This window comes from Macaca thibetana, chromosome 11, assembly GCF_024542745.1.
Source record: "Macaca thibetana thibetana isolate TM-01 chromosome 11, ASM2454274v1, whole genome shotgun sequence".
In the NCBI taxonomy this organism is placed as follows: Eukaryota; Metazoa; Chordata; class Mammalia; order Primates; family Cercopithecidae; genus Macaca; species Macaca thibetana.
Window position 1 is genome coordinate 66,668,004 of NC_065588.1, and position 21,609 is coordinate 66,689,612.

Here is a 21,609-nt window from a genome sequence, read left to right on the forward strand (position 1 = left end):
GCCTGGCCAACATGGCGAAACCCCAACTCTACTAAAAATACAAAAATTAGGCGTGGTGGCGGGCACCTGTAATCGTGGCTACTTGGGAGGCTGAGGCAGGAGAATCGCTTGAACATGGGAGGTGGAGGCTGCAGTGAGCCAAGATCATGCCACTGCACTCTAGCCTTGGTGACAAAGCAAGACTCCATCTCAAAAAAAAAAAACAAAAAACAAAAAACAAAAAAGGGAGAGAGATTGGTGAAGGAAGATATACTTTGCTTGGGATATACTCGATTTAGAGGGACATTGAGGCATTGATTTAGAACTGTCCAGCTGACACTGGAGTTATTGCAGTCACCTGGGCAGGAGAGTTGCTGAGGTGGCTGTCCACGTGTCCATGTAGGATAGTGCCTGAAAATCAGCTGGTCCTAAATTCAATAAACAAGCAAGATGCAGCTACAAACACACAGATTTGTAACCTCTGCTTGAATGAGAAGCCTGTGATCCCTATCACAGGACCTAAGTCTCGTGCTCTCTCCGTAAGTCAGGCCCAGTCTGGAGAGCTGCACTCAATTTCTGGGGGCATATTTGAGGATGAATTAGAGATCATTTGAGGTGATTGACCTGAACAATGATAGAGAAGACTTCAAGGGACATAATATAGTTAGTTTCTGATTTAAAGAAGGCTGCCATGTAGAAGAGGAAAACATGATTATTTTTCTTCTTGAAGGTAGAATTAGGCTCAGTAGGCTGAATTTATAAGGAAGGAGGAGTTTAGGAATATTAATCTGTTTTCTAACATTAGAATATGAGCTACCTCCTAGATTGTGAGCTCCCAGTCACTGGGGGCTGGAGGATGGGGGTGGGATTCAAGTAGAGGCTGGAGGAGAAGCAGTCCCAGGGAAGCTGGAGGAGGGCATTGCTGCACTAAGTTAAAGATTGGCTTGGGTGACTTCTTGAGTCCCTCCTATTGTGAAGATTCTCTAATTGAACTGATGGAGTATTAGGCTTGGTTTATATGGGAAAACTTTTTCTAGTGTTAATTTCAATTCTATGAAAGTGACCAGAAGTACTCCTTTTTTTTTTTTTTTTTAATCTGTATTTCTTGAACCCAAAGGTATCCGGGCATGTCCTGTGATAATGCTGAAGCAGTACTAGGCCAGGGCAAATTGTTCTGCCCCGCCCCCCCTTCTTCTAACTCATGCCCAGATCCGAGTGTAATCCTGTAAAATGAACATCAAGATCATATTGATAAATCACATCTATAACTTCCATCTCCAAAAGATCCATTCCAAGTCAAAAGATGTTCCAGGAATAACAGCCTGTCAATGGAAGTATATTGAGAAAGGTCCACAAAGGGCAACAAGCAATCACCACACATTAAAGGGGAAAGTGAGGAGTTGGTGTGTGTTGCTAATTTTGGAAGGCAGCTATGCTAACCACTATAACACCAATGCCTTGGCAAGTATGTTGCTAATTTATTATACATTTGGAAATTCAGTGTCTCTGATAAGACTTTCGTATTTATAAGTGTGAGAAGACTTTTTTTCTTTTTCTTTCTTCTTTCTTTTCTTTTTTTTTTTTAGACAGGGTCTTACTCTGTCACCAGGTCAGAATGCACACTGCAACCTCCACCTCCCGAGCTCAAGTGATCCTCCAACCCCAGCCTCTTGAGTAGCTGGGATTACAAGTGCACACTACCATGGCCAGCTAATTTTTGTATTTTTAGTAGAGATGGAGTTTTGCCATGTTGCCCAGGCTGGTCTTGAACTCCTGGGCTCAAGCTATCTGCCTGTCTTGGCCTCCGAAAGTGCTGGGATTACAAGTGTGAGCCATCGCGCCCAGCCATAAGGACTTTTTCAAACATGGTTCTGTTTGATCATGTTCAACCTCTCCAATATAATAAAGAAGTTTATTATATTACTTCAGAGGTTTGGAACCTGAAGCTAGGAGACAGTCCATGTCTTCTCCAAGATCACACAGAAAGATGATGAACAAAAACTGAACTTCATATTTCTGGCTCCTAGTGCAGATCTCTTTTCTTATTTCCTCATGGCTTAATTTTTGGTTAAAAGCAATGACTTCTGGCTGGGCACAGTGGCTCATGCCTGTAATTCCAGCACTTTGGGAGGCCAAGGCAGGCAGATCACATGAGGCCAAGAATTTGAGGCCCGTATGGCTGACATAGTGAAACCCCATTTCTATTAAAAATACAAAAATTAGCCAGACCCGTGGTGATGCGTGCCTGTAGTCCCAGCTACTTGGGAGGCTGAGGCATGAGAATTGCTTGAATCCAAAAAGTGGAGGTTGTAGTGAGCTGAGATCACGCCACTGCACTCCAGCCTGGGCAACAGAGCAAGACTCTCGGTCTGTCTGTCTGTCTGTCTGTCTCTCTAACACACACACACACACACACACACACACACACACACACACACACACACGCCATGACTTTTGTAGGAAGGATGAAAAAAGCCTGGGCTAGGAACAAGAGGATCTGAGATCTAGTTCTCACTTTTACTCCGTTGCTGGCTACTTGGATGGTCCCTAAAGTTCTTTATGCCTCATCTGTAAAATAAAAGCATTGGCTATAACAACCTTGACATACTCTGCTCTGAAATCACAAGTGTAAATACAAAGTACTGAATGGATGCAGATAAAAGGGACCTTTAGGAAGGAGATAATGACCTAGTATAGGTTCAGCTTAAAATTAATGGGTCATCAGGCATTCTTCCCTTAAAACTTTTCCAAAAATGAATGTCACAGCTACTTTCCCCAGCCCAGCACTTAGCACCCACCCACAGTCCTATCTCGTCCTATCATCCCAGTCTACTCCTTTTTATTCACCCTCTGTTTGAAACTGGACTGTTTGTTCTACTCTAAACAATTTGTGTATTTAAAACTCCACACTTTGACTCCCACTATTCCTTCCACATTGAATCTCCTTCTGTCACTATCTGCATATTTCTAAATCCTTTTCCTATGTTTTAATACATCCTTTGAGAAGCCTTCTGAACCTTCACAGCATTTATTTTCCTTTATTCCTTATGTCCTTCAACATTTCTGCCTCTATTTTGCAGATGTGGCTTCTGTCTCCACATTGTAAGCTCCTTGAAGGCAGTGCTCCACCTTATTTATCTATCACCCAACAACACCTATTGCCAGAGAAGGCAAGAAAACATATGCTGAATATATTATAGCAAGATAATTATGAATATGACACAATAACAAGACACTATTTTTAGTGAACAAATATCTGATAGAATTTTTTCCACTTTAAATGTGTCTAGAATTAGAATTCTATAGCAGAAAGTTAGAGATCATGCGGTTCAATTTCCTTCCTTTGAAGAAAACGAGGTCAGGAGAAGCTGACCACCTTACTATGGTCACACTGCTCTTTTATTTAGAATAAAAACAAAACCAGACCAGCACTTTCCTTACCTTCCAACTCTCTCACCGTAATGATCTGCCCTTTCTCTTTCCATATGGAACAATGCAATAATACATATGAATCATAGGAACCCAACAATGAATGAAACACATTGTATCTGTTGACATAACAAACTTGCATATCAGCAAAACCTAGAATTTCCCATTTCTCAATCCCAATTATTCTTTTTCTGCACTATTTCCTGTCCACTTATTCCCTTTGGAAAAAAGGATGCCTAACAACAAGGAGGGTGACTGGTGATGATTGTCTTGAGACAGGCAGAATTCTGACTGGACTGAGTTCAGCAGCCACCACACAAGAGGCTGATTTGCATGTGGTTCTGTGATGTGTTTTGGGAGATGACACCTCTTCTCATCAAGCATTATCTGTCTGGCATGCTTTTAACAGGACTGAAGTAAACATATATATTGGAGAAATATAGGAAAGCTGTGTTCTGAAAAACAAACATGTACACAGAGATGATGAAGCCATAACACGAATATGTTACTTCCATAGAGCATCTTGGCTCATTCTCGTATTTGTTCATAAACATTTCACGAGCACATCTTTTGTGCCAGGAACCTGCCATATTGTTTTGTAACCAATGACACATCTGTCTCCCCTGTTGGATTGTGAGTTCTTGCAGTCTAGTTGAAGAGAGCAGGTAATTCGATAAAGGGTTAAAAGCCACTGGTAAATGTAGGATTAGAGGCATGTAGGGAGACGGTGCTGTGGACGTGGACATGGAGCTGATGGAGCACCCAACCGCCCAGCTGTGGGTTGACAGGATAGTGTGGGTGGTTGAGGGTTGAGCTGGCTTTTGAAGTGTATGGAGAATTCGCCAGCCAGATAAGAACGGAAAGCATCTGAGAGAGAAAAGATTATGCAAAGGCTCAGGGGTATAAAAGAACCATGTCACATTCAGGAACTCCGAGGAGTGACGAGTAGCAGGAAAGCAGTGGGTACTTAGAGCATATATGGTTGGAGACAAGGCTGGTGAGGCAGGCAGGAGAAAGCAGGGTTTAGTGTGCCCTGTGCTGGAATCTGCTCTTGCTCTTGTAAGTGAATGGGAACTACAGGAAAACCTTAATTTAGAAGTGACATGACTAGGTTTGATCTGTCACATACTCAAAACCACTACTTAGGACACCCTTATGGAGCTTTGCAGGTGAGGAAGATGAAGATTACAGAACTGAAATGCTGCTTACAAGTTAAAATACACAGTTAAAAAGTGGCAGAGTTGGAACTCAAATGCAGGTGCTCTTCCAAAGACCTCCACAGCTACTATGGGTGCTGGGAGATTGGTGGGCTCTGGTCCAGACACAAATTTTTTATAGCTTCTTACTCTCTCTTTGAAATATAGTAATGAATTATCTTCACCCCTTCCCTTTCCATAAGTAAACAAACTAAATCAGCCTCAATGTTCCAACTCAAAAAGAAAATAGCCCTTAGGTGACTTTTGCTCAAGTTTCCTTGAGCCCAAGTAACCAAGGAGCTGAGGAATCTCGATTCTTTTTTTTTTTTTTTTTTTTTTTTTGAGACGGAGTCTTGCTCTGTCGCCCAGGCTGGAGTGCAGTGGCACGATCTCCACTCACTGCAAGCTCCGCTTCCTGGGTTCATACCATTCTCCTGCCTCAGCCTCCCATGTAGCTGGGACTACAGGCGCCTGCCACCGCGCCTGGCTAATTTTTTTTTAATGTATTTTTAGTAGAGACAGGGTTTCACCGTGTTAGCCAGGATGGTCTCGATCTCCTGACCTCGTGATCCGCCCGTCTCGGCCTCCCAAAGTGCTGGGATTACAGGCGTGAGCCACCGCGCCCGGCCTCTTTTTTTGTTTTTGAGATGGAGTCTTGCTCTGTCGCCCAGACTGGAGTACAGTGGCATGATCTCAGCTCACTGCAACCTCCACCTCCAAGGTTCAAGCGATTCTCCTGCCTCGGCTTCCCGAGTAGCTGGGATTACAGGCGTGCACCACCATGCCTGGCTAACTTTTATGTTTTTAGTAGAGATGGAGTTTCACCATGTTGGCCAGGCTAGTCTCGAACTCCTGACCGCAAGTGATTTGCCCACCTCAGTCTCCCATAGTGCTGGGATTACAGGCGTGAGCCACCACTCCTGGCCGCATCTCTTGATTCTTACAGGAACCGATAAATCCTGGTTTTCTAGTCTTTCTTGTTTCTCTCTTGTTCTTCTGAAATCTTGTTTCCTTTAGGTAGGCTCATATGGTCTCTTTTTGAAGTAAGTATCACTAAAAAGTTTGTGTGTGTTTAATCTGGAGGTGCCGACCTTGCCTGGGAGGTAACAGTAAGTGTCTGGTGAGCCCTGGGTAAAGGTAGCTATACAGAGTTCCTGCCAAAAGTGAGGAAAAACATCTGTCTTGACTTGTTTGATGTGACGGAGGAGCTAAGAACTCTTTCGGGTGTAATGCTATGTCATAGTCTCCTTTTGGAACTGGGAGGGAGTTTTTTTCGGCTGAGACCTAGGAGTGATACTTCAAATATGTGAGAATCAATAAGCCCTCAGCATCAACAAAGTAGAATGGACGCTGGCCCGTGGAAAACCTAATTTACTGCCATATTGATTGGGTATCAGCTCTTCCAACACCCAACAGAGAAGGTACAACTTCTGCGGAAGTAATAATCTTGGGTGTCAGTAGCTCTATATCCAAGACAGTAGCCTAGGTTCCCTTTCTCTTGAGGATGCTGATTGGGATGCTGTATACTTCTGCTTGTACCTGCCTTCTGAAAACACAGTGCAGAACAAGAGCACTGCCAATTCCTAGGGCAGAAGGGCCTAGTGACTGCAATGATGTTTCCTGGAGCCAAAGCCAAACAGCTGCTCCTTTTCATTTGTCATCTCCATGGGGAAAAAAAGGTGTTCCCATTCATTCAGGGGCCTTTGCCTTCCAGAGTTCTGTCTGGACCAAAGAGCACTTCCATCTTTAGATGCCTTAGAAGGTAAATAAGTGAGTATAATTTCAGTTCACATTATAAGTAGAAGATATAGCTTCATATTGTTTGGATCTCCCTAAACTCAGTCATTTTATTTGGACATTTTTACAATAGTGAGCAACGTAAAGTATTGGACTCATATTTAAAAAGTTGTAGAAGGGCCAGGCATGGTGGCTCACACCTGTAATCCCAGCACTTTGGGAGGCTGAGACAGGCAGATCACTTGAGGCCAGGAGTTGGAGACCAGCCTGGCCAACATGGTGAAACCTCCTCTGTACTAAAAATACAAAAATTAGCCAGGTGGGGCGGCGTGCACTTGTAATCTCAGCTACTCGGGAGGCTGAGGCAAGAGAATTGCTTGAACCAGGGAGGCGGAGGTTGCAGTGAGCCAAGATGGCACCACTGCACTCCAGTGTGGGCAAGAGTAAGACTGTCTCAAAAAAAAAAAAAAAAAAAAAAAAAAAAAAGTTGTAGAAGAGAGAACAATCTATTAAGAACCTTCAGTTCTTCCCTTAATGATTTGGAGCTTTTGCATAGTGCTGAAGTCCCTTTTGACACATTACCTGCAAGTGGAGGCAGGAATCCAACTTTCATAAATTACCCAGTAAAATGCAGAGTTTACTCTTCTAACGTAGGTTATTAATCTATGGAAGCTCACATGCATCAGATGCTCAGACAGCTGAGTGCCTCGTAATGTAGCATGTCCCATCTAGCAAAACAGTGGTAATACATCTAACCTGTAAGCAGTGTGTGGCTTCAGTGGTCCATCACAGAATTTTTGCTGAGTGGGATCGCATTTTCCACCTAGGCTCTCCATCTCTGCTCCAAGCTTAATGTTAAAACTCTTGGAGTTGCTGTTAGGATTTTCGGCACATTTGCTGGCAAAATAATTAGTCTGATACACCCGAATGGAGGCGTTGTGCCTGTACTCCAGGTAGGAAGGGAGAGGGTGCTGTTGTTCTGGCTTCAGCTCATCACTGCCTGGAGGAGAAAACCCACAGTTAAGGACTGCCTTTCTTGTGACTTAAGTGATTTCAGTGATTTTAAATTAGGTTTCTAAGGCTGCCTCCTCATCCACTATCTCTGGCCATTTCCAAAGTACAGATTGTGCAATCTCAAAGAACGATATGAAATTCTCCTAATAAAGTTAATTTTAATTCACTTTTTCTAAAATACATAAAAATAAATAGTGTGTATATAAAATACACACACACACACACACGCATATAGCATCATTTTCCTAGGAAATAAAATGAGGGTAGCTCATTGCATTAAATGATAGCACCTCTCACAACTCCACAGTGTTACACAACTCCCATTGTGAGTGAACCCACTCAATAAACTCTTTATCTTGCCAATAACCATTGTAGTTGAGCTAATAAGGAAACCCCTATGACCTGGGAAATAGGAAAAAGATAAGAGAAATCATGTCCTAGGCCAGAGTAGTCATCCCACAAGGCGCGCTCCACATGCCATGCCCAGTTTGATTATTGCTCTGCATGTGGCTCACTGTTATCTTGAGTACAGTTTAATCCTGGTCCAAATTTGGCCCCTTACTCAGAGCACTTCCCAGAACTCTTCCCCTGGTCACCCAGCCTGCTGTGTGTTTTGGCACTGCGAACCAGTTTTGATGCTGACTGGAGAAAAGCGTAAGTAGAAAGATAAATACTATAGAGATCAGATACTGTTTACAGTGAGCTTCAAGGTGTGGTGCAGTGAGGGTTTATGATAGCATCCTGGATTCTTGTTTAATAAAATTTGCTCATAAGTGGGTCTTAGAAATATTTTGTTGGCAGTAGTTAAAAAGAAACGTTGTCTTTAGCATGAGTATGTACACTATAAATGGCATTTATATGAGATGGATTGTTATCTTAGCTAACCTGGAAATCACAGCCCATCTCCATGGACATCAATAATGGAAGCCTGTCTGGCTGGGGAACACAAGGCTACTTTCTGGGGTGTGACTTTTTCGGTTACTGTCTTATAGTCATGCAGCAAAACTCTGTCTTCATTGCAGTCTAATCAAGTCTAAAGTCTTTCCACAGTTCACCAATTTATCTTCAATTATGTGGTGTGAGGAAATCTGGGACATACCAATGACCCTTGAAATTATTTAGTTAATTGTGCATAACCAGATTTAGTTCAATTAAATAAACTGTAAAAGCACATAGACTGTTAGATACTGTGAGCCTAAAATACCCATTGGCCTAGAAACTGCCTCACAGTTTGTCAGGTTTCAAGTTTCCCCCTTACCCACAAATGGGTCAAAATTATCAGGGATGCTTAAGAAACTCATGTAGCACCTTAAACAGTATAAAAATATATAAGAAAGGTAAACCTATATTAATGTCATTCCAGGCAAAAGCCTCTCTTTTGGAGAAATAACACACAAGACCTCAACAGCAAATATATACATGGACAGGTGTGCCCCAAATACAACACTCTTACAGGTGGTTTGACAAATGCTGATACGATAAGCTTGAAAGCTCTTACTCAGTGGTTGCATGTGATGTTGTGATAACCATTCCCTAGACTTTGTTCTTATCTTTAGGAATTAGGTAGATATTGAATAATTTAGGAAACTAGAGAATGAAACATACTATTCAAAATTCAGTGGAGAAGAGAAGAATGTTTCTCATGAACTTTTTTTCTTCTTTTAGGCTTTTGGTTCTTTTTGTGACTTGGTGGGTGGTTTGCAAGTATGATCAGTTGAGGCATTGGAGATAGGAAGGGGTGAAGATGGTTGAGGCATATTAATGTTTAATGGTAGAACAAAAGAGTAGTGAACAAGATTGACCCAGTAATGAAGAGGACTAATCCCAACTACTTAGGAGGCTGAGGCAGGAGGCGGAGGTTGCAGTGAGCCAAGACTGCGCTATTGCACTCCAGCCTAGGCGACAAGAGCGAAACTCCATCTCAAAAATAAATAAATAAATAAATAAGAAATGTAATACATAAATTAAGAGTTCCTTCAAAGTTAGTTTGAAGCCTTGAGATTGCCAACAGGTTGGGTGGAAAGAAGAGGACTGAATAAGGCATTACATGCAATGCACTTCCAACAGTGCACGGCACGTGGTAAAGACTCAATAAATGATGGTTATTGTTATTATCGCTGTGGTTGCTATTATCATTACTCTTCTATTTAATAATTAAACCTAGAGGATAACAGGCTTTACTGCCCAAAGAAGCTTTGAGCAGCTTTTCCTTACATCTCCCTGTATCCAGCGGAGATGGGGTGAATGATACAAAAATTACATTTTCTACTTAAGTTTCTTGAACCTTTTCACAGAAAGATCTCCCACATGACCTCCGAGAAAGCAATTCGGTGTCTCAGAGTGGAGTTAACTCATGATAACTTACCATCAGCCTCTCTCACCACCACTGTGAAGTATTTCACAGCTCCATTGGTGTCGCTGAACCAGCTGCAGTTGACAGTAAAGTTGATGGAAGATTTGCTAATTAGCACATCCTTTTCATTCACACGAATGTGTGGGGGTGGAGGAGGGGGGCCTGGAAAAAGAGGTGGGGAAGGAACCAAGAGGGGTCACAACTCTGCTTTCACAGCATAAACAACAGTAAAATGAAGGATTCTGCTCTCTTGCATCAGACTGTGTGTGTGAGCGTGCGCCTGTGTTTAATGCTGTAATCAAGAAACTCTCCCCCTCTCCTGAAGGAAAACAGGCAGAGGAAGTGATTTGCCAGTGGCACATTAAACATAATGAAAGAGGTAGCTCTTCAGCAGAATTTCCTGAAGTTGTAGCTTCAAATTGCTTAAGAGCTCTATTATAGCTCTAACTATATGAGGCAAAGTGATATATTTAAATACTAACTCATTCAGGTACTTTAAGATCATCTAACTTGTTTGCTGTCAGGGTACTTTACCCAGAGCAATGTTGCCATTTCTTGGAGCCTTTTAAGTCCTCCTCTCCAGGTGGCAATCACATAGGCTTATGCAAAAGTGAAATGTATGCAAGTGAATGGCAGTGATGGATATGATAGAGAAGGGTGCACAGCCCCTTCACTCTGGTGACAGGAGGCTCCGTGCGTACCTTCAGGGACACTTACGGTCTATCATTGTGATAGTGCTGTCTTCAACCACCTCGCTGGTCATGCCGGCCGACTGCACTTTGATGGACACCAGGTACCTCTTATGGGGCACTAGCATCATGATGTTGAGCAGAGATTTTTCTTTCTCCAGCTTTCTGGAAAACTCAACTTCTTGGGTGTCCATTTTCCGGCATTCAATACTGTAACCATCAAAGTCAGAATCAGGAGGGATCCAAGAACAGGCAATGGCTGTGGAGTTCTGAGGCCGGCAATGCAGGTTTTGTATCTTGTCAGGCTCTAAAGGGAACAGAGGAGCCAACACTTTTCAGAACTCAAGGAGAATTTTTTTATTTTCCAGCTCCTTTGGGTCCAACTAGCTCTGAGATCTAGGTATAGGAGGGACGGACAGGCAAATACAGAGTGTCGTGGCTCACCCTAGCAGACACATGAGCACAAATCTCCCAGGGAACCAGGGCTGGGGTAGGAAATGCTGAAGGACAAGCGTGGACAAGTCTGAGTAATAGTTAAAGACTCCGGGGGATCTAGTTATGGGGCCCTCCACACTTTTGTGAGTTTTAGCTCCAGGAGCTCAACCAGGTTCTCACAGTGAATATCGAAGAAAAATCCCCCCATGTTTCTGAAAGGGGGGGAACAAAATAACTGTTTTGAAATACACTAGAGCACTCTGCCCTCAGTGGAATCTACCCAAAGCCTAACCTGCTGGGGTTTTATCAGAGCCCAACTGACCTGGGCCAGGGGAATAACCCAACCCCAGCCACTTCAACCATCCTGTCCCACCTCAGGTGGGGGTAGGGGGTGCTGAGAAGTACCTGCAAAGTTCACAGCTTGGAGGCATAGGCTCGCTAGAAGACTAGACCTAATCATAGGACTCTAAAGCACTTCTCCTCCCCCATGCTTCATCACTGCCCCACCAAACACCAATTTACAGCAGTTTCTTTTATGTAGTATGTTGTATCGAGCTATCAAGAAAAAATCACAAGGCCTACTAAAGGAAAAAATATATAGCTTGAGGAAACTGAACAGGGATCCAGAACTACAAGTCAGATATGGCAGGAATGTTGGAACCATCAGACCAGGAATTTAAAACAACAGTCATTAACATGTTAAGGGCTCTAATGGACAAAGTAGACAACATTCAAGAACAGGTGGGTGATGTAAATGGAGAGGTGAAAGTCCTAAGAAAGAACCAAAAATAAATGCTAGAGATCAAATCACTGTGACAGAAATGAAGAATACCTTGATGGACTTCTTAGTAGCTAGACATGGCTGAGGACAGTCTCTGAGCCTTGAGGATCTATCAGTAGAGACCTCCCAAACGGAAAAGCAAAGCAAACAAAGACTGCAAAGCAGAACAGAATATCCAAGGACCATGGAACAACCACAGAAAGTGTATCCTACACAAAATGGGAATACCAGAAGGAGAAAGAAAGGAACTGAAGAAATATTTGAAACAAGAATGACTAAGAATTTCCCACAAATAAATGTTAGACACCAACCACAGATCCAGGAAGCTCAGGAAACACCAAGGAGGATATATGCCAAAAAAACTATGCCTAGGCATATCGTTTTCACACTACAGAAAATCAAAGATAAAGAAAAATTCCTGAAAGAAGCCAGAGGGGGCAAAACAACTTACCTACAGGGAGCAAAGTTAAGAATTATGTCCTCCTCTGAAGCCATGCAAACAAAAAGAGAGTGGAATGAACACTTATTTCATGTGTTGAGAGAAACAAGTACCTACTATGGGCCAGGTGCTCTTCTGGGGATTATGAACAGTACAGAGGTAAGTAAGATGTTAGCCCTAACCTGCAGGAATGGAAATGAGTCCAAATAGCCATCATAGAAGGCAGAAAGGAAAACATACCAGAAGAAATGGCGAGACAAGGTGCTATGTGGGGGGTGACACACAACCTTCAGCTGCTGGCTATTAGTTATCAGCAGGAGTTAGTAAAAGCCGTAAGGCAGAGGTGACACTCTGCCAAGATATCGAGAAAAAGGCATTCTGCGTAGAGAAAAACCACAAACCCAGGTACCAAAGGAGGAGGTGCCGGGAGTAGGATGGTAGAAAATTGAGAACTGCAAATCATCCATTATGGTTGAAGCATATTTGTGAGAAATTGAGTACTGGAATGATTTTACATGAAAATTATAAACTTCTATTCTATTTAAACTTCTGCTATTTTGGATTTTCTGTTACCCATAGCCTCACCTGATCCTAATAAATACAAGCCTTGAAAAAACAAACAAACAAACAAACAAAAAACAAGTTCCACGAGTCATCATTCCTCATAAAACACAGCACTGAGTCCCTCTCCATGGCAGTTTTTGTCCTCCTGGGCACTCCTCCGTTTGGTGAATGCCTCACTTAAATTCTAGCATCCAGGACTGAATACAACAGTCCAGTCGTGATCTATAAGCCCAGCCGCTAACAGAGTCATATGAGCTCTTAAACTGAGTACCTGCAAGGCTTTTGGGAAAGGCAGTGTCATGTGCATAGTCTGTCGACCCCCGTTTGGCTGTGTAAGAAATGGCCCTTGAGCTTAAGATACTTTCTTACCAAGAGATCGAGAGCCTACACAGCCTGTGCTGGGCTCATTGCCTTGTGTGGGAGTATCGTTCCCTGTTGCAAGCTCAATGTATGCTCTTTTGTTCTGCTTACGCATGTGTGTCACATGGCAGATGGTGAACACCAATGCTACGGTTGCCCTCTGAGGAGACAGGACAGGGTCCTTCTACTGTGACCTGAGAGTGGTGCACTTAGCCAACTGCCCTGCACTGACTGCTGGAAGAGACCATACACAATGTGCCCTTCTGTTTTCTGTTGTTGTCAGGGTTGAAGACAGCAAGTGCATCTCTGGGCAACCACTGCAGCTGGCCATGGGGGACTGAGGCATACTGTTGAGGTTGATCTTACTCTGTCTCCTCCCTATGTAAGCAAAGCTTTGTTCCATCCAGTGCTTGCGTTATGTTTCTCTGGTGACTCTAATACCAGATGCAATGGGCAGAAGTGTTCAGAGTCCTGCCCTGGGTTTGGTAACCAGTGCAGGGTGCTCTGCTTAACAGATTTCATGAACACAGCCCACAGTCAGCCACTGAAAACTCAGCCTGAGCTTGCCATAAACTAAAACTCTTAGTTCTTTTTCACATATTTCTTTTGACACACAAATAACTGCTCTTTGGATACAATGTGGCATAAAAGTTATACTTGTTATAGTATTAATGCTTATTAAAAATGTCTGGCTTTATTAAAATGCTTAAATGTCTAACTTTCAACTATGCATTTTATCAACAACCATTAACTATCTGATCTGATCCCAGAAGCTACTTCTACTGGGTATTATTGAAACACAAATATTTGGATTAAAGTCCCTAAGCTGAAAACCTGTCTTTCTTTGAGGGTGATAGTATCTATCCCAAAATGCCTTTGGGAAGAAACTGGTATGTGCTTCGTCATCAAAGTATTTTTCTCTCAGGGACATACAGCAGTATGTCCTATGATCCCTCTGCTTCTAGTTTTGCCTCTTTCGGTCTATTCTCTACACTGTACCCAGAGTAACTTTCTAAAGTGTAAATAATGATTATGATATCTCTGCTGAAATTGAGTGGCTCCAGTTGATCCAAAATAAAGTTCAAAGTTACCATGGAATACAAAACATTTTATTATGTGATTCCCTTAATCCTTACCTTTTATGCTATGGCCAAATAAACTTCTTTCTGTTCCCCTGTTAGTAGATCTTGTACTCTCCCTCCTCTCTGATCTTGGAATATTTTATTCTCTCGACCTGGAATATTCTCCACTTCTTCCCCCACCTCTACCTGGTAAATTTCTTTCTTTAGGTTTCTATTTGGATGTTTCCTTTTCCAAGAAGTTCTCTTGTATTGGGTCAGATTACCCAACCAGTGCCTCTATAGTACCATTTACTTCCCTCATCATACCCAAAATATAATGTCTAGTTACAAATAGTACGTCCTACCTAATTGTAAGCCCCATGAGGGCAGAGAGAGATTCTTTCTTTATTGTCCCTTGTTGTTAATGTTAAATGAATGAACAAATCTACATAGACTTCTGCCTGAATTCAAATCCAGACCGATCCCATGTAAAAATACGGATTTAATCCAAGCCCTATTTAAGTAAGATGTTGAACATATACTTCCCCTCACTCCATTTGAGAAACAAGAATAGCAAAACATGTCATACTTGTCCTCACAGTTCCAAAAATTGGTTTGCTGTAAGTTTTCCAGGAATCACCACTGACAGTCTTGACACTGAATTGATAGGATCTCCCTGGACGAAGACCATACACAATGCGTCCTTCTGATTTTCTGTTGTTGTAGGGGTTGAAGACAGTAAGTGCATCTCTGGGCAACCACTGCAGCTCGAAGTCATTGTAGTCTGTCCAGTCTGGGGGCCCCTTCCACGTGATGGCCAAGGATGTGTTTGCAATGTCAGCAAATGACATAAGACTGGGAGGACTTGGAGCTGAATATAGGAGAAAGTGAAAAATCACATAATCACATCTATGCCATAACACATACAAAAAAGATAGCTGAGTAACATCAGACACACTTTTAATGTACCGTGTAGGAAGAGATAATATGATGATATAGTAGCAGGAGCTTTCATTAATAGTGTTTATTCTGTGTAAGGCACTGTCCTCAAGCATTTTATGTACCTTTTCTTTTTCTTTTTCTTTTTCTTTTTTTTGAGACAGAGTTTTGCTCTTGCCGCCCAGGCTGAAGTGCAGTGGCATGATCTTGGCTCACTGCAACCTCCATCTCCCAGGTAGCTGGGATTACAGGCACTTCAGCCTCCCGAGTAGCTGGGATTACAGGTGCCCACCACTACGCCTGGCTAATTTTTGTATTTTTAGTCGACACAGGGTTTCCTCTAGTTGACCAGGCTGTTCTCGAACTCCTGACCTCAAGTGATCCACCCACCTCGGCCTCCCAAAATACTGGGATTACAGGCGTGAGCCACGGTGCCCAGCCTCATATATGTTTTCTTAAATATTCATAGCCAGATCTTCCTTACCATGGTGCTGTGGAGCATGGGTGTGCTCCGAATGGGTTACAAGTGTGTGAAGGTATTAATTCCATCAGATTTTGGGGTGCAGAGCTGACACCCACAGACAATTATGTCCAATTGCAGATAGCCTTGTTGATTAACCCCAGGGTGACACACAGACATCTATGTGTGCCCATGACATAAAAACAGTTAGGGTGCACTGGTGATAGCCACACAGTGATGATGTATATGATTATCCCCACTTTGCAGATAAGGAAACTGAGGCCTAGAGAGGCTCAATGACTTGACCAGATTCATAGAGCTAAGCTAAGGACTTAGTTCTTTTGGACCATAGCCTTGTCCTTTATCTGTTGTACCACAGTCCCTTCCCAAGTTCAGGGGCTAGCACAGGGTATACCATTATTGGCTTTATCTCTTGTCATTAAAATCAGAATCAAAATGTGTCTCTGGAAGCTACTTCCCACCACCCCTTGGCCACTGGCACCTGAGCTTCTCACCTGTTCTGCTCTCCGCTGTGACTTTATTGCTGAGATCTCCACTGTGAGTTACCACCCACAGCGTGTACTTCCTTCCGGGAACAAGGCCGTGAAACCGCCACTCCGTCAGGTCCTTGTCTTTCCAGTTTTCCTTCTTTGTGCCATTGGGATTATAGAGAATCAGTTCATAAAAGTCAAAGTCCCCAGAGGCTGGACTCCAGCTGAACCAAAGGCTGTCTGTCATGTTCCGATTGGACCCCCTGAGATGACTCACAGAGGCTGGGACTTAAACAAGAAAAATTCTTAATGAGAACAAAACAGAAACAAAGGCATTCTGGCCCACAGGTGAGAGTATATGCTACGTTGGGCATGTGGGTGAGTTGTACATATTATAGTCAGATCTTGCCTACATTTCAGGCCATTTAACTTTAAGGGCGTATAGACTAGAGATACGGTGTAAATTAAAACAAAACAGGTGGTGACTTCCAGATGCTTGCCACATGCACCCTGATAAGCATGTAAAATGAAATCTTCATAAATGATGAATAAATCGTTGTCATTTAGCTTATTTAAAAAGGCCCAGAAAATGTGTATACAAGGTTCCAGCTCCTCCCCAGTGTGGCCTATGTCATTGCAGCCACCATCCCACAGCAACCCTCTCCGGGTCTCTTTACATCCTCTCTACCCTCCTTTAGGTTCTCAGTTCTTTTGTGCCCTTTCTTATAAAATCTGTATTGGTATAACTTCATTTAGGGAGAGAAGTGTTTACAGTCACTCCTATCATTGTATAGATTAGTCATGCTGCCATCCATCCCAATAGCTTTGCTATTCTTTGGAGAATGAAGACTGTTGCCACATTGGAGGACTTCTAAGCATTAATGAGCAGGTGAGGAAAGATGTGCAAAGGGCTGCCTCGGAAATGATGACGGGTAGGCAATTCTATCCGTGGTTGAGGCTTATCGCAGCTCTTTTTCACTCCTTTCAAAAGACAAACAGAACTTCTGTTGGCTGCCCTTGGAATATGTTCCCACCTGGCTCCCTTCACCTTTAGTTCTCTGCTGAAATGACTTCTCCTATCTAAAGTAGTTGCTTGTCCTGCCAAGTCACTATCATGACACATCATTTTTTTCATAGAATTTAAGGCATTCCCAAATCATCTCCCTTTAATGATCTGTCCCCGTCCTCTTCCCTCCCCGCTATTCCAGAGTTCTCTGAGGGCAGCGCCCTTGACTGTCATATTACAGCAGTGGGCCATGTACCTGGCACAGAAGAGCACCTAAAACTATTGTCAAATGAGAAAAAAGAATTGAATAGGTAGGCTGGGCATGGTGGCTCATGCCTCTAATTCCAGCACTTTGGGAGGTCGAGGCAGAGGACTGCTTTAGCCAAGGAGTTCAAGACCAGCCTGGGCAATATAGGGAAGCCCCCATCTCTATAAAAAATAAAAATTAAAAGTTTGCCATGCATGGTGTCATGTGTCTGTCGTCCCAGCTGCTTGGGAGGCTGAAGCAAGAGGATCACTTGAACCCAGGAGGTCGAGGCTACAGGGAGCCATGATAGCATCACTGCACTCCAGCCTGGGCAACACAGCGAGAACTTGTCTCAAAAAAAAATTTTTTTTGAATAGGAGATAAAGGACTCAAATTATGGGAAAAGGGTAGATTCTGTTTTTTATTTGCAGCCCAGAGAGATGTCTCTCACTTTCCTGGAACTCTGTGTTTTCACTTCATCTAGTGCTATGTTTCTAATTCACAGCAGTCACTGCCTGTTTGCTATATTTGTGGTTGCCCTTCTCTGCTCCTGCTCTCCTCTCCATCTATTTCTTGTTAGAAAGCTGCAGGGTATGGCTTGAATTAAACTATGATGGGTTACAGCCCTCTTGTACAGTTTGATGTCAAGAGGAGGAACCACATTCATTTTTTTACCAAGCCCTAGGAAGTAAACAAGTGGAGGCAAAAGAGCAGAAGCTAGTGCAAAAACTGGCCGCAAATTAGTTACACGTAATCAAACGTGCGATTTAGGGTCAAACAGCCTGAAAGTCACAAATGTCATATAAAGCTACATCCTGAATAGAAGAGGAAACTAAGGACCAACCCAGGAAAAGCCAGTGAATACCGGGACAATTCCCCACGATTCATTACTGCTTGGGTCTTGGTCTTACCTGTTCTACCAAATATGAAAGACTCATTAGACAGCTCCCCACTGTGAGTTACAATCACCATCTTGTACATTCGGCCTTGTAGCAAGTTCTGGAAAGAGAAGCTCTGGACTTGTGGGTCAACTTGAGCTCTCTCCTGGAGATTCCCATCTGGGTTGTACAAAAAGATGTTGTACCAGCTGAGCTCCCCCTCTGAGGCGGTCCAGCGGAAGGACAGGTGCCTGGTGGAGTTCTCTGTGATCCTCAGGTTGGTGACAGCTGCTGGGACTGGAAAAGTCGAGGAGCAAGAGAATGAGGGAGGGAAATGCAGTGAGGAGAAGAGAGCAGGTGGGAAAGAAAGGGAAAAGCAAACAGAAAGAGGAAGTTGGATTCAGTGATATGAGAAACAGAAACAATAGGAAAAGCCAAAAGCATTTTTCAAAAAGCTTCATGTTAGAATTTTGCAAACCCTTTTGGACTTCTGTGCTACCTCTTGGCAAGGTCAAGTGCTGCTAGAAACCGCCTCCTTGCAAACTGCTGGCACAGATGCTGTCTGATTCCTCAGCAGGCTTAAGATGCCAGTAGAAACAGAACAGGACATCTGCCTTGATTTTGCCTGAGTTCTTTTCTCCACCTCAAATGCTCTTTCTCAGGCTCTCTTTGCTTTCTCCGCTCCTTTTGCCAGGCCCTTACAAGTTATTTCCCATGGATCCATCCTTTGTTTTCTTCATATTCTATAGCCCTAGCTGAGCAATCAGTCTCATTCAATTTATGGATTCAACTAGCATTCTGGTCCAGATCTTTTTATGTCCAGCTCACTTCTCTTCTGAGCTCAAATCCATATTTCCAAATGCCTATGGTTCCCTCTCTCTGCAAGTCACTCAGGCATCTCAAATTCAATACACAGCTGAACTCTGTGGATTTTTGCCTGACCCTCTCACCTCCTGCTTCTCTTATCTCAATTAATGGCATCATCTTCTACCAGACATCCTAGGTAGAAACTCTGGAATCTTCTGTTCCTTCCTCTATAATCCACTCAGCTCCCAAGTGCCACCTTAGCTAATGCAAAAATACTTCTTGACTGTATCCACTGTTCTTCATGAGGGCCCCTGCATTCGTTCAGCTGTTGGTCCTTCTCCTACGACTGCAGTCATGTCATGACCCCATTACATGTCCAACTGCATCCCCCCCACTCATTTGCGCTCACTCTGTTCCAGCCATATGGGCCCCTTTACTGTTCCTCCAACAGGTCAGACACACACCCACTCAGGGTCTTTGCTTTGGCATTGGCTCTGCGTCTAAATACCCAAATATTTGCATGACTTTCTCATTTCTTTCAGAGTTTTACTCAAATGTCACTGCCTCAGTGAAGTCTTTGGGGACTGTACTACCTGAAATTGTAAGTCCCGGCTGGGTGCAATGGCTCATGCCTGTAATCCCAGCACTTTGGGAGGCTGAGGGTGGATCACCTGAGGTCAAGAGTTCAAGACCAGCCTGGCCAACATGGTGAAACCCCATCTCTACTAAAAATGTAAAAATTAGCTGGGCGTGGTGGTGCACACCTTTAGTCCCAGCTACTCTACTCAGGAGGCTGAGGCAGGAGAATTGCTTGAACCCAGGAGGTGGAGGTTGTGGTGAGCTGAGATTGCACTACTGCACTCCAGCTTGGGTAACAGAGGGAGATTTTGTCTCAAAAAAAAAAAAAAAAAATTGTAAGCCCCTTGACCAGGCATGTGGCTTATGCCTATAATCCCAACACTTTGGGAGGCTGAGGCAGGTGGATCTCTTGAGCCCAGGAGTGTGAGACCAGCCTAGGCAACATGGAGAAACCCTGTCTCTACAAGGAAGTACAAAAATTAGCTGGGCGTGGTGGCACATTCCTGAAGTCCCAACTACTTGGGAGGCTCAGATGGGAGGATCGTTTGAACCCAGGAGGCAGAGGTTGCAGTGAATTGAGATTGTTCCACTGCACTCCAGCTTGGGTGCCAGAGCGAGACACTGTCTCCAAAATAATAATAATAATAATAATAATAATAATAATAACCATTGATAGATAGATAGATAGATAAAATTGTAAGCCCCAACTCTTGCTATCCCAATTTCCTAATTTAATTTCCTTCTTGGTCTTTATTACCACCCAACCTCCTGTATCTTTTACTTATTTATTTTGTTTATTGACTTTCTTCCCCACTAGACTATAAGCATAATAACCATGGGAATTTTTTATTCATTTCTGCATATCGAGCAGTTAGAACAGTGCCTAACCTATAGTAGGTACTCAATAATAAATGAATTAATAGGTGGATCTCCTCACCTCTGGTTCATTTCCATTCAATCCATTGCCCCATTGCTATCTGATTTATCTTTTTAAAGATAAATTGTTATTACAAAACAATTGCTCTCTGGCTAAAAAATTTGTATTGCTTTAAGATAAAAAAACTCCTGAGGAAGGCTACCAGGCACCCTCTAATTTGGCTCCAATCTGGCTTTCAGCCTCACCTTTCCATCATGCAACACACATTTCAGCCACCCACAACTTCTCCTTTCTCCTGTTCATACCTCCTGGCCTTTGCACAGGACAGGCTGTCTGTAGGAAGTATTCTACCTTCTCTCCATAAGAATTTCTTCATCCTTCAAGACAGTATTGAAATGTCACTTTTATGAAGATGTCCCAATTCTGCCTGACCTCCATGCTTCCCTGAATGCCAGACATCCCTCTCTTATATGTACTCTTTATCACAATGCATTGCCATTATTTGTCCATGTGTCTGTCTCGCCAGTCAGCTCTTTAAGGACGAGAAACATGCCTGATTTATCTTTATGTCCCTGTCAACATAACCATCCCCGCCTTCAGACCTATGTACTGACTAAATAAGTTATCAATCAATTAGGCCAATGTGGTTGTCTGAATAGCCCCAAAGATGTCCATGTCCTAATCCCCAGAACCTGTGAATATGTTACCTTCTGTGGCAAAAAGGGCTTTGTAGATGTGATTAAGTTAAGGATCTTGAGACGAAGGAATTATCCTGGATTGTCCAGTTGGTGACCAAGGTAATCACAAGAGTCCTTAAAAGATGGAAGAGGGAGGCAGGAGAGCAGAGAAAGAGATGTAAGGTCCCATGCAGAGATTGGAGCAATGTCATCATTGGGAAGGGGACACGAGCCAAGGAATGTGGGCAGCCTCAGAAGCTGAAAAAGGCAAGGAGTGGATTCTCCCCCGAAAGTCCCTACAGGAAACACAGCCCTGATGTCTTCATTTCAGTCCCCAAAAACCATTTTTCAGATTCTAACCTTCAGGACTAGAAAATAATAAATCTGGGTGGTTTTAAGCCACTAAGATTGTGATATTTTATTACAGTAGCAATAGGAAGCTAATAGCACCAATATTAATGAAAAATCAGAATCAGAGTGTGGTGGGCTGAGTCCTGTGTGGATAGGGCAACCGACATGGAAGTGGCAAATCAGGGTGAATGTTCCCAGCGTATCAAGAGATGGATACCATCTCCCAATGTTGCGTCATCCCTCTTGCCCTGTGGTTCTTA

At 43.1% G+C, this 21,609-nt stretch overlaps 1 protein-coding gene across 2 annotated transcripts in view; it reads right to left on the reverse strand.

Annotated features, from left to right (window-relative positions):
- The window catches only part of PTPRB (protein tyrosine phosphatase receptor type B), a 124,088-nt gene that overhangs the window by 29,810 nt on the left and 72,669 nt on the right, over window positions 1–21,609 (reverse strand). For both annotated transcript variants that reach the window (XM_050746573.1, XM_050746574.1), the window contains 6 exons: window positions 18,092–18,355; window positions 15,952–16,215; window positions 14,627–14,908; window positions 10,426–10,704; window positions 9,721–9,870; window positions 7,098–7,341 (listed from right to left, as the gene is read on the reverse strand). In XM_050746573.1, coding sequence (XP_050602530.1) covers window positions 7,098–7,341; window positions 9,721–9,870; window positions 10,426–10,704; window positions 14,627–14,908; window positions 15,952–16,215; window positions 18,092–18,355 — 1,483 coding nt within the window. The remainder of the gene's footprint in view (window positions 1–7,097; window positions 7,342–9,720; window positions 9,871–10,425; window positions 10,705–14,626; window positions 14,909–15,951; window positions 16,216–18,091; window positions 18,356–21,609) is intronic.